The 12,752-nt window shown below is 42.9% G+C and overlaps 1 protein-coding gene across 5 annotated transcripts in view; it reads left to right on the top strand.

The window, feature by feature from the left end:
* The window catches only part of wipi1 (WD repeat domain, phosphoinositide interacting 1), a 76,577-nt gene that overhangs the window by 51,981 nt on the left and 11,844 nt on the right, over window positions 1-12,752 (top strand). For all 5 annotated transcript variants that reach the window (XM_069930054.1, XM_069930055.1, XM_069930053.1 and 2 more), the window contains 2 exons: window positions 7,431-7,595; window positions 8,499-8,606. In XM_069930054.1, the coding sequence (XP_069786155.1) occupies window positions 7,431-7,595; window positions 8,499-8,606 (273 nt within the window). The remainder of the gene's footprint in view (window positions 1-7,430; window positions 7,596-8,498; window positions 8,607-12,752) is intronic.

A 12,752-nucleotide genomic window follows, 5' to 3' on the forward strand; every position in this document is an offset into this window, starting at 1 on the left:
CTGCCATTCTTGTTCCAAAGTGGATATCCTCACATTTACCGACATTATACGCCATTTGCCAGACCCTTGCCCACTCACTTAACCAATCTATGTCTCTCTGCACATTCTCCGTATCCTCAGCACAGTTTGCTTTCCCACTCAATTTAGTGTCATCAACAAATTTAGATACACGAGGCACAGTCTCCTCTTCCCTGGCAACACATCACACACCAATGATTGCCAACTAGAAAGACACCCATGTATCCTGACTCTTTGTCTTCTATTGGTTAACCAATCCTCTGTGCTAATACATCAGCCCCAACTCCATGCATCCTTATCTTATGGATTACCTACTTATCGAATGCCTTCTGGAAATCCAACAAGACCTTGTTTGACAAACTGCTGAATCCATGCTGCGTCTGCCTGATGGTTCTAGTTGTTTCCACGTGTCTCTTCTTTAATGATGGCTTCAAGCATTTTTAGAACTAACTGGCTGATAGCTACCTACCTTTTTCCTACATCCTTTTTTGAACAGTGGTGTGACATTTGCCGTCATCCAATCCGCCAGGACCTGACCAGAGAATTTTGGTGAATTATCACCTCAGCATCAACTATAAGTTCTGCTATTTCTTTCAGCACCCTGGGATGCATCCTGTCAGGACCAGGAGACGTATCTAACTTTAGCCCCACGTTTGCTCAGCACCCCTTCTTCAGTGATCACTACTGTATCAAGGTCCTCACGTCCCCTAGCTTGGTTGGTGTGGACAAATTGGGTTGAAGGGCCTGCTTTGATTCTGTAAAACTCTGAGTCTTAACCATTTCTCTCTCCACATCTGCCTCCTGACCTGCTGTGCATCTCTGTCCTTTTTGGGGTTTTTTTTGGATTTAAAGCTTTGGCCAGAAGAGATCTGATGCTGGGGGGAGATGTTGAGAAGAATAGATTGCTGAATGAATAGATTTGACGTGGAGCTACTGGTAAGTGCCCGTTGAAGCAAAGGCAAATCAAAGGTGTTAAAAGGAAATGAGATGGTGTGTGTGGAGGACCATGGCCTCCCTGCTTGTCTGGAATGTGTATATTGAGGGTGCTCGTGTCCTCCCCATCTGAAACATTCAGAAGTCACATCACCTTTCAGTCAAGGTTGAAATCCAGCCGCTAATTAGTGCACGCCTTCCCATTAGCTAATTTAAATCATCTAGGGTCATCGTTGGCTAGAAGCACAGATTAGCACTCTTTATAGTACCAGCAAAAGAACATTCTCTCTCTCTACCTCGTGGTCCATGCCCCAGACACTAGGTCGCTACTGTAGACTTTGCTGGAAGGGTCGTGGGTAAGGTGTGCACTACACTGAAGTTGAGCCGTAGTATTGTGATAGATCAATACTTGCAGCAGAGCCGTTGATCAGGGAACCAGGAGCAGGTGTAAGAGTCCCTGTTTATAGTGTGTGAGTGGGCTCGAATATAGGTACCGTGTTGCAGTCCAACTGATGTCCGAAGTCAATGTCTACATCGTCGCTTAAGTGAAACAGTGTGCAGTGTATGAGTGGGGTCAAATATAGGTTTTCCGTCGTTGTTGAAGTCTAACTGATGTCCGAGGTGAATGTCTGTATCATCACTTATATGAATTAGTAATTGTATAGCATTTAACATTCACCCGTTTGTTTCCCGTGTGTTAATAAAAGTTACATATGATTGTAAAAAAAAAAAAAAAAAAAAAGGTCCTCACGTCCCATCACCAACATAACCTTGGTCTTTGGCACAGTAGACATACCCTCCACCGTGAAGATCGACACAAAATAGTCATTTAAAGCATTTCCTCACTAACCAGTGTAATGGGTTGAAAACTACTGGGCTTAATATTGTTTGGCTTGTGACTCCTTATATTTTTCTGTATGTGACCCACAACTATAAATGTTTGGCCACTCCTGCCCTACATACTTTTGTGACTTAAGTCCCCATATTCACAGGATGGAATGAGGTTATATGCAGAAAGAATGGGTCGACCAATTTAAATGACACAACACAATTAGTACATCTTCTCTCCATTTCCCTCCAGCATCAGCTTAGCCGACAAGTGATGGGAGATGGAGGCCTGAGATTGTGAGGGGCAGCAGTGGATATCAGAAAGGCTGAGTGAGATGCATGTTGGGAGCACAGCCAGGACTACACAGGCAGGAGGAATGAGGAAAGGGACTGATTACAAGTGTAATGGGTAGAAGTTAGTAAGGTAGGTCGGCTAATAGACACAAGAACTCCTGCTGCATCGGATTGTTCTTTTTTAAATGTTGGGTTCTTCTGAGATGAGTGACCAGAATTAAATTTAAATTCGAAGCCCATAACTCTGATAGCTTCAATAAATGCAAGGTCTGCTTCCTGCGAGCAAGTTGCTTGCCACCCACCCTCCCATGCCTCTATTCAAACCTGAAATGAGTGGATGTGAGGCGAGGCGAGACCAATGTTTTAAGGTCCCATCCACTTTGGGGGTTTAAATGTTCCCTCTTCCCATGCCCCTCCCGTGTTGCCCACACACCATGAAATGCAGCAGAGCTAAAGGAGACAACATTTGGACAAATTTGAAAAAATAATCTTTAATCAACCAAGTAGCGGTGTTTGAGATTCTAAGCAAAAACTTATTTCTTCAACTGAAAACGGCAGTGTTTATGATACGAGTTGAAGTTTGAGCAAAATCCTGCTGCAGTGCATTTTTCCACCACTGAGAGACACCACGTGAACTTTTATTTTATCAGGAGTACTGCTCAAGGAAAAGTTGGACCAAAAACAATAAAATGGGTTAATGTATCCTGAAATAGTGTTGATCCTCTCATATAAAATGCACAGTACTGTAATTGTTGAGACCAGCAGGATAGTGTGTGCTTCCTAGGTGCTCGAGTCCACGGTGTCCTGAGTGGGAGCAGAATGTTCTTGGTGAGCAGCCAGAGGTGGTAGTACATATTGGTACCGTAGGCAGTGAGAATGCTGAACGACCAAAGGAAAATCTCACACTAACCATCTAATCATCTGAGACTCTCATATGTACAAAACAATCTTTATTTATTTATTTGTATAGATGAACTACTTGTCCTGCATATGTATTGTTTGTCTGTATGTGGGTTATGTCTGGTTGTGTGTCCGCATGTTTTGCACTGAAGACGGGAGAACGTTGTTTTGATGGGTTGTACTGGTACAATCAGATGACAATAAACTTGACAATGACATAGGCAAGAGTGAGGTAGAGATCCTGCAAAGTGAGTTCAGAAAGAGGCTGAAGAGCAGGACCCCCCCCCGCCCCCCCAAGATAGTCACCTCTAGATTACTCCTGGTGCCACGGACTTGGAAAGGTCAGAACAGGAAGATAGCGCAGACAGATGTGTTGCTGAAGAGATGACGCAGGAGGTAGAGTTTCAAGTTCCTGGATCATTGGAACTTTATTCTGAGGAAAGGTGATGGGTATAAGTGGGAAGGGTTGCACCTGAACTTGAGGAGAATTGGCAGGGAGGTTTGCTAATGCTGTTGGGGGTGGGGGGTGGGGGGGGATTTAAACTAGATTCAAAGTGGCAGGGGGTGGAAGAGGTGGTTGCCACATAAGTAGAGACAGCTGGGAGGGAGTTTGTGTGGAAGGACAGGCAGATGGGGCAACATTGCAGCCACTGGGATGATTTGCATTGCATCAGGGATACAGAGTCCAAAAATAAAGACAAATACAGGGCTAAAGGTTTTGTATTTAAATACACGCAGCATAAGAAATAAAGTGAATAATCTTGTGGAACAGCTGCAGATTGGCAAGTATGATGTTGTGGCTTTCACGGAGTTATGGCTAAAGGATGGGTGTCATTGGGAGCTGAATGTCCAAGGATACACAGTGTATCTAAAGTTTAGGCATGTAAGCAGAGAGGATGGTGTAGCTCTGTTGGTAAGGAACAATATTAAATCATTAGAAAGAAATGACATAGGATCAGAAGATATTGAAGGTTGAGTTAAGAAATGGCAAGGGTTAAAAGACACTGTTGGCAGTTATATACAGACCTCCAAATAGTAGCCAGGATGTGGACAACAAATTATAACAACAAATAGAAAAAAGTCGTGTCAGAAGGGCATTGTTATGGTAGTCATGGGGGATTTTAATATGCAAGTAGATTGGGAAGACCATTTGCGACTGGATCTCAAGAGAGAGAATATGTAGAAAGCCTGCAAGATGGTCTTTTAGAGCAGCTCATTGATGAGCCCACTAAGTGATTAGCTGTACAAGATTGGGTGGTGTGTGAGGCACCAGAAGTGATTATAGAGCTTACAGTAAAGGAACCATTAGGGGGCAGCAATCACAATATGATTGTTCATTTTCAGATTTAACAAAGAGAACCAAAAGTCAGAAGGGCCGGTGTTCAGCGGAGTAAAGGGAATTACAGTGCATAGAAGGGAACTGGCCAACGTAGAGTGGAAAGGGACACTAGTAGGGAAGATGACTAAGCAGAAATGGATGGGGTTTCTGTAGAAAATGAAGAAGGTGCAGGATAAATGCATAACCGAGGAAATATTCAAATGGAAAAATTTGCAGAAGGCAACAAAAAAAACTCATAAGGAGGAAAAAGCTGAAGTATGAAAGTAGTCAAGCAAATAATATCAATGAGAAATCAAAAAATATATAAAGAGTAAAAGAGAGATGAGAGGAGATATAGGACCACAAGAAAATGACGGGAGACAAGATGGCAGAGGAACCAAATGAATATTTCGCGTCAGTCTTCAATGTGGAAGACATTAGCAGTATGCCAGATGTTGAAGGGTATCAGGGAAGGGGGGGTGCAGTTATTGTTCCAAGGGAGAAGGTGCTCAGAAGGTTGAATGGTCTCAAGACTAAATGGTCTCATTTCGTCTCCCAGACCAAATGGATTGCACCCTCTGGATCTAAAGGAAGTAGAGATGGTGACTGTGGAGACATTGGTAATGATCTTTCAGGAATCGGCAGATTCTGGCATGGTCCGAGAGGACTGGTTAATTGGAAATGTCACCCCACTATTCAAGAAGGGAGAGAGGCAGCAGAAGGAAAATTATAGACCAGGTCGCCTGATGTCAGTGGTCGGGAAAATGTTGGAGTCGATTGTCAAGGATGAGGTTACAAAATCCTTGGAGGCACATGACAAGATCGGCCAAAGCCAGCATGGTTTACTTGAGGGAAAATCTTACTTGACAAACATTTTGGAATTCCTTGAAAAAGGCCTTTGAACAAGTGCTAAACAATAGGCTACTTAACAAGACAAGAGCCCATGGTATAACAGGAAACATTCTAGCATGAGTAGAGCATCAGCTGATGAGCATGAAACAGAGAGTCGGAATGCAGGGATCATAATCTGGTTGGCTGCCATATGCAAGTAGTGTTCCACAGGGGTCGGTGTTGGAGCCACATCTTTTTATGCTGTATATTAATGATTTGGATGATGGAATGAATGGCTTTGTGGCCAAGTTTGCAGATGATATGAAGGTCGGTGGAGGAGCAGGTAGTGTTGAGGAACCGGAGGCTACAGAAGGAATTGAACAGGTAAGGAGAATGGGCAGAGAAGTAGCAAATGAAATACAACATTGCAAAGTGTATGGGCATAGACTTTGGTGGAAAAAAAAAATAAACGGGAAGACTGAAAATGTCCAGATGCAAAGGGACCTGGGAGTTCTTATGCAGGATAGCCTGAAGGCAAAAGTAAAAACACAATGCTGGAGAAACAGCTGGTCAAACACTGTTCTTGATATAGCATAGATACATAGCCAGCATTTTGGGCTTGAGCCCTTCGTCAAGGTGTTTAAAAAAATGTAAGCAGGTGCCCGAACAGAATGGAAGGTAAACTTGATGAAGAAGGCAAATGCAATGCTAGCATACATTTCAAGAGGAATAGAATATAAGAGAAGGGATGTGATATTGAGGCTTTAAAATGCACTGGTAAGATCTCACTTAGAATATTGTGAACTGTTTTGAGGTCCTCGTTTGAGGACGGATGTGCTGGCATTAGAGAGGATTCAAAGGAGGTTCACAAGGATGAACCTGGGAATGAAAGGGTTATTATGAGGGGCATTTGACAGCTCTTGGCCTGTACTCGTTGAGATATAGGAAAGTGAGAGGGGAACTAATTGAAACATTTTGAATATTGAAAGGTATTGTCAGAGTGGATGAGAAAGATTGTCTAGGACAAGAGGGTACAACTTCAGGATTGAAGGGCGTCCATTTAGGACAGAGATGCTGAGTAATTTCTTCAGCCAGAGGGAAGCAAATCTGTGGAATTTGTTGCCCTGGTGGTTGCAGAGGCCAGTTCATTGGGTTTATTTGAGAGAAATTGGTAGGTTCTTGATTCATCAGGTCATAAAAAATTATGGGGATGAGGTGGGGCTTAGTGGGACAAAGGATCAGCTTATGATTAAATAGCGGGGCAGACGATGGGCTGAATAGCCTATTCTGCTCCTATGTGTTACGGTGAACAGCAAAGAAAATATCAGGGAGTGTGAAGCCACACAGGTAAATTCTGGGGAAGGAAATATGAACATCTGTTCATCAGATGGTTGCCTGGCAACACTGTTCGACCGCTGACACTAAATCATCAAAGTTTGAAATCCCAGCTTCAAATGAGCACAGCTCAGGCTCCCATCCCTGAATAGGTTCACTGTATTCACAGTCTGTTAGCTACACTGGTCTATGTTTAATCCTCTTTTTCTGCTTTGAGCTGCTGAGAGACATGGGACACCAAGCACCTTTTTCTTAGGGAGAGAGTAGCAAATGCGAGAGGACATCTGTGCAAAGTGAGGGGAGGAAAATTTAGGGGAGACGTTAGGGAAAAGTTTTTTTTTTATATACACAGAGAGCAGTGGGCACGTGGAATGCGTTGCCAGGGGTGGTGGCGGAGGCTAGTACAATAGGGATTTTTCAAAGACTCTTAAACAGACAAATGGATACAAGAAAAATCAAGGGTTATGGATGTAAGGTAGGGAGTTTTATTGAGTATGTTTCTACTGGTCAGCACAACATCATGGGCCAATGGGGCCTGAACTGCGCTGTAATGTTCCATGTTGTATTAACTTGGCCTGTCGTGAACTAGGTTTGAACTCATCATAGCGTCATACAGCAAAGAAACTGACCATTCTGTCCACTATACCCACGCCTACATTTAGTCTGTGGCCTTTAGTCTGTGGCCTTCAAGTTTAGACATGCTGTACTGTAACAGGCCCTCCGGTTCACAAGCCCTTGTCCCCCAAATGCACCAATTAGCCTACAATCCCTGTAGTTTTTTTTGAAAGGTGGAAGGAATCTAGAGCATCAGTAGGAAATGTACAAACTCCTTACAGACAGCAGACCCACTCCCATTCAAAGTTTTGTTATGTACCTTATCTAATCATAATTTTGTACACAAAATATATACTTTCACATTCAGTTGGAAATTGCACATCACATAATCTCTGAACTGTGATTTTAATTATGCCAGGCCCCAGGAGGAGTCTCCCACTTGGAGTGGATATATGGGGAAGATGTTTATGGCAGCCACCAACTACCTCCCTACCCAGGTATCGGAGATCATGAACCAAGATCGAGCATTTGCAACAGTACGTCTCAACTTCTCTGGACAAAGAAGCATCTGTATGCTTACCATGTGAGTGTGCATGACTGGTGAATGATTACAGTAATTGATTGCTGGTACCTCCTAGAGTTGCCTCTTGTTAACATTTTATGTCCAAAGTATTGACTACAAGTTTTTAACAGCATCGTCTCATTTTACATTCTGAAAACTGCATAAATACTATGGCTGTTTTCCTGTCATTCTTTGGGTGAAAATATATTAAATTCCCCTACCACTTTAATATGTTTGATCCATCCCCAAAGAAAGCTTTCGCCTCCTAGTTAATCTGCCTTTCGTAGCTTTTGCATCTCAGTTAACTTACCTAGCCAAGTGAGATCCCCAAAGAAATTCTGAAATCATACATTTGGTCCTTGAATTTATAATGTAGGTCATATGTTTTCATTTCCTGTTCAAATTTATATAGTTAAACTTCCAGCAGCATTGCTATGAGGAATTGTTTGTTTGTTATTTTAAAGTGTTGAAAGAAAATCTGTGCAGATAAGTACCACATTGGCCAAACTGGAACATTCCAAGGACATGTAACATACTAACTATTTTAGGTGTTCAATCTTTCTAGTTGCATGGATTATCTTTCTGTGCTCTAAGAAGATGTTCTTTAGAAATCATTCCAGAGTAGAGCATTGAGCAAGGAATTTTGAAAAAATTTATATATAGAGCAAGATAACGGTCCCTTCCAAACCACAAGCCTGTGCCATCCAAATACCCTACAATCTCGGCACGTTTTTGAAGGGTGGGAGGAAACCAGAGCTCCCGGAGGAAACCTATGCAGACAGGAGAGAACGTACAGACTCCTTATAGACAGCGGTGGATTTGAACCCAGGTCGCTGGCTCCGTAGTAGCGTTGTGCTAACTGCTATACTAACTGTGCCGGCCCATTATGTTGCTATGTTATGGATGTAACACTTGGCTCAACAGAATTCAAAAGTTACCTCGACTGCTTGTTGCTGCTTCAGATGGAGCCCTCTACATTTATAATCTGGATCCTCACGATGGTGGAGAATGTGTTCTCATAAAAAAACACAGGTGAGGTTCTTTTTGCATATTTACAGATGGATTTTGAGAAGTCCATAGTCATTCTGGGACCAGTGCCAGTATCAGGCACATGGTGCAGATCCCAGGGATGTGAAAGTTTGCTTATTTCCCCACTTAGTAACTATTACAATGTGGTCAAACTTCCAGACCCACATGACTTGCTTCTTATTTACTAACATATTGATAACTGGTACTTGGTGGCTTACGAAACAAAGGGCATCAGTGTAATTCATACTTATCAACTACAAAAGAAGTCAATTCAGCTCATCGTGAGTGTGGTGACTGTCATTCTCTTTCCTTAAGGCTTTGCAAAGCTTTCCTTCTTCAAGAGCACATCCAATTCCACTTTAAAAGTTACTATTTTCCTTCATTATTTAAGCAGATAATTTCTTATCATAACATAATGTTGCTTTAAAAAAAAGCCCTATTCTTCTTTAATCTGTTCTCTGGTTATCCCACCCCATCCTGTGTTAATGGAAACAGTTTCTTCTAATTTGCTTTCTAAAATGCATCCAGTACTTTAAATACTTTTTGTTAAATCTCACTTTAAACTTCCTTGTTTGGTTAGTTGGATGAGACAAGAACATTGGATATTTAAGGGGAACTTCCTCACTCAGCGGGTGGTGTGAGTGTGGAACGCGCTGCCAGCAGAGTGGAGAATAATTATATGAATGGGAGGGGTATCAAGAGCTATGGTCCAGGTGCAGGTCCTTGGAACCAGATGGAATAAATAGTTTGGCATGGACTAGATGGGCCAAAAGGCCTCCTTTTGTGCTGCAGTGTTCTATGTTTCTAGTTACCCTATCTGGGGTTCTAGATTCCTCAGATTCTTGGTGCTAGTCTACAGGTGTTCCTTGTACTGACAGCATAGGCTAAAAGTAGCTTTTGTTGTAGCTCAGGGATGATTAACTATAATGTTTTTTAGAGATATAGCATGGTAACAGGCCCTTCTGGCCTACAAGCCTGCTTTGTTTTGGTATTATTTCTTTGCTTTTGCATAAAGTTCCGAACCCCATCTGCTTTTGACTAACATGACCCTTCCAAATTAAATAACAAAATATGGTTAAATGATATAGCTTATCCCTTTTCTTATCTTTTAAACATTTCCTCAGCACTCTCAACCTCCCCCCACCCAACCAACCCAACCATCCTTCCTGTTAACTCATCCTCAGAACCGATAGAGAAGTGGTAGCGAAAGTAAAACCAGGTTACTTTTAACTTTGCAATCCATAGACATTTAGAAGCTCCCTTCGTCATTCATTAGAACTGATTGGCTTCCAGTAATTGCACGAGTTGCAAACTGAACATCAAAATAACACTTGAGTAAAACATGGAAGTCTGCAAACATCGTGACGGAAGTAAAAACACAGTGCTGGAGAAACTCAGCAGGTCAAACAGTGTACTTTATGTAGCAAAGATAAAGATACATAACCAAGGGCTTTGAGCCCTGCATGAAGGTATGAACAAAATGTTGGCAGGCGCCTGAACAAAATGGAGGGGGGGAGGGGCACAGTTCCATGGGCAGGAGGTAAAAGGTGGTAAGGGAGGGAGGGCACACCAGCAAAAAGAGGTATGGGGGGGTTGGGGGTGGGATGGCTCTGTGAATGGAGGAGGCAGCAGGTGGAGAGCTGGAGGAAAGAAGATAAGGATGGGAAAGAGAGGAAGAATGGGAGTGATTTAGCAGAAACCAGAGAAACCAATTTTAATGCCGTCAGGGTGGACAGCATTATTCGGGGCCCCAAACAGTCCTTCCAAGTGAAACAACGCTTCACTTGTGTATCTGTGTGAGTCATCTACTGCATCCAGTGCTCCTGTTGGGGCCTTCTCTACATCAGAGAGTCTGGACACAGATGAGGAGATCACTCCGTTGACCATCTTAGGTCTGACCACAACAGTAATGGTGATCTCCAAGTGTCCAACCATTTTAATTCTGCACCCCACTCCCGCGCTGATTTATCTGTTTTTGGTATATCCATAAATTGGAGGAGCAACAGCTGATTTTTTCATCGGGGCACTCTCCAACTGGATGGCATTAACATTGACTTCTCCGGTTTCTGCTAGCCTACTCCTGGTTCTCCCTCTCTTCCCCATCCCTTTGTCTTCTTTTCTCCAGCTCTCCAACCCCTTCCCTCTCCATTCACAAAGTCATCTCCCCTCCCTTGCCCACCCATTGCCATCTGCTTGTGGGACTGTGCCCTGCCCCTCCCCTCAATTTTGTTTGGGTGGCTGCTTGCATTTTGTTCTTTCCTTGATGAAGGGCTCAAGCCCGAAATGTTAGATATGTATCTTTATCTTTACAACAAAATGTACACTGTTGGACCTGCGGAGTTTCTCCAGCATTGTGTTTTTGCATCAAAAGTACACTTACCTGTGTACACTTTGCTCTTTACCCCATTTCCCCAAATTTGCCATCATTTTAAATAATTTGCAGTCATTATCTCATTGAATGTCAATCAGACTGGTGCCTTGAAATAGAAATTCTGCCTGGCCCACAGGGAAAAAAAGAATCTCGGGTTGTATGTGATATCATAATGTACACTGACAATAAATTTGAAGCTGAAATTTAAACAAAGAAAGAATTGGGCTTTATCTTGGATACCTGTACCATGTAAAAATCTCCCTTCTTTCTCACACCACTTTTAAGTAAGAAAAAAGAATTGCTTTTCACAGGATTTTTTTCTTCCTGTGCCAGTCATGTACAAACCCAGTTCCAGCTCCACATACAAACCTAGTTCCAGCTCCACGTACAAACCCAGTTCCAGCTCCACGTGCACACCCAGTTCCAGCTCCACGTACAAACCCAGTTCCAGCTCCACGGACAAACCCAGTTCCAGCTCCTCATACAAACCCAGTTCCAGCTCCACGTACACACCCAGTTCCAGCTCCATGTACAAACCCAGTTCCAGCTCCACATACAAACCTAGTTCCAGCTCCACGTACACACCCAGTTCCAGCTCCACGGACAAACCCAGTTCCAGCTCCACGGACAAACCCAGTTCCAGCTCCACGGACAAACCCAGTTCCAGCTCCTCATACAAACCCAGTTCCAGCTCCACGTACAATGTGGAAAATGATAGTAAATAGATTACAGAGCAATAAATGGGGAGAATGAGAGTGACGAGATTGGTCTGAGAGCCAGCACAGACTTAAGAGATCAAAAAAAAGATTGAAATTATATAATCAATGCCACAACATTGAAATGGAAAAAGAGCAAGAATAAAATATCGCAAATATTTGTTGGGAGCGATTATATTGTCATAATTTACTGGATCTTGGTGAAGAACTGAGCAAAAGAGCCAAATGTACTCCGCACTTCCACCGTATGTAAACTTCGGTGGGGGGGTGGGGGGGGGTTGTGCTCTTATTAATTGTACCTAATTGTAAATACTATAAAGGGGGACATCTGTAAGTGAACATTCTGATTTCTTTAAGCCGTCACTTTCGAATAATGATTGGATAGGTGTATTGTTTACCTGTGATATTGTTAGATCAACGCTCACAGTTATAGGCAAATGTTCTCCTTATCAGGAACATAATGTATTTGTTGGCTTTGTCACTATGGTGGAGCAGCTGTTGATGCTGCTGGCCCACAGCTCCAGGGATCTGAGTTCATTTCTAACCTTGCCATTTCCCCTGAGATGGGTATCTTCAAAGGTGCACTGGTAGGTTACTCCTTAGTTTGGGTTAAATGGCCAATGGAACATAGTTACATGAATATGTTGCAAAGTGATGGGGAAATAAAGAGACTGGGTCCACTGGGATTGCTCTTGAGAACAGGAATTAAATTGTTGTGATCAATGGCCTATTTCACGGTTGCAATAACTCAGTTAATAAGAATGCTCACTCCAGAAGACCAACAGCAATTTATAAATCTTTATATGGCCTGTTTGAAATATCCTCACTGAGTGTATTTTAGTTGAACGTAAAACAGATCATTAAAATTGCCATGAAGTTGAACTCTATAACATCTATGTGTGGTGGTACACCATTGGCCTACTGCAGGGGACCACCTCTGTACCTGCAGGAGTGCAGGGGACAGGACAACACCCAGACGGGTATCAATCACCCTCCGGGATATAAGCCTGCGCCAGCCTCCCAAGGCCTCACTCAGAGTTGCTGCAGCCACAGCCAGCCTGG

This window comes from Narcine bancroftii, chromosome 3, assembly GCF_036971445.1.
Source record: "Narcine bancroftii isolate sNarBan1 chromosome 3, sNarBan1.hap1, whole genome shotgun sequence".
NCBI lineage: Eukaryota > Metazoa > Chordata > Chondrichthyes > Torpediniformes > Narcinidae > Narcine > Narcine bancroftii.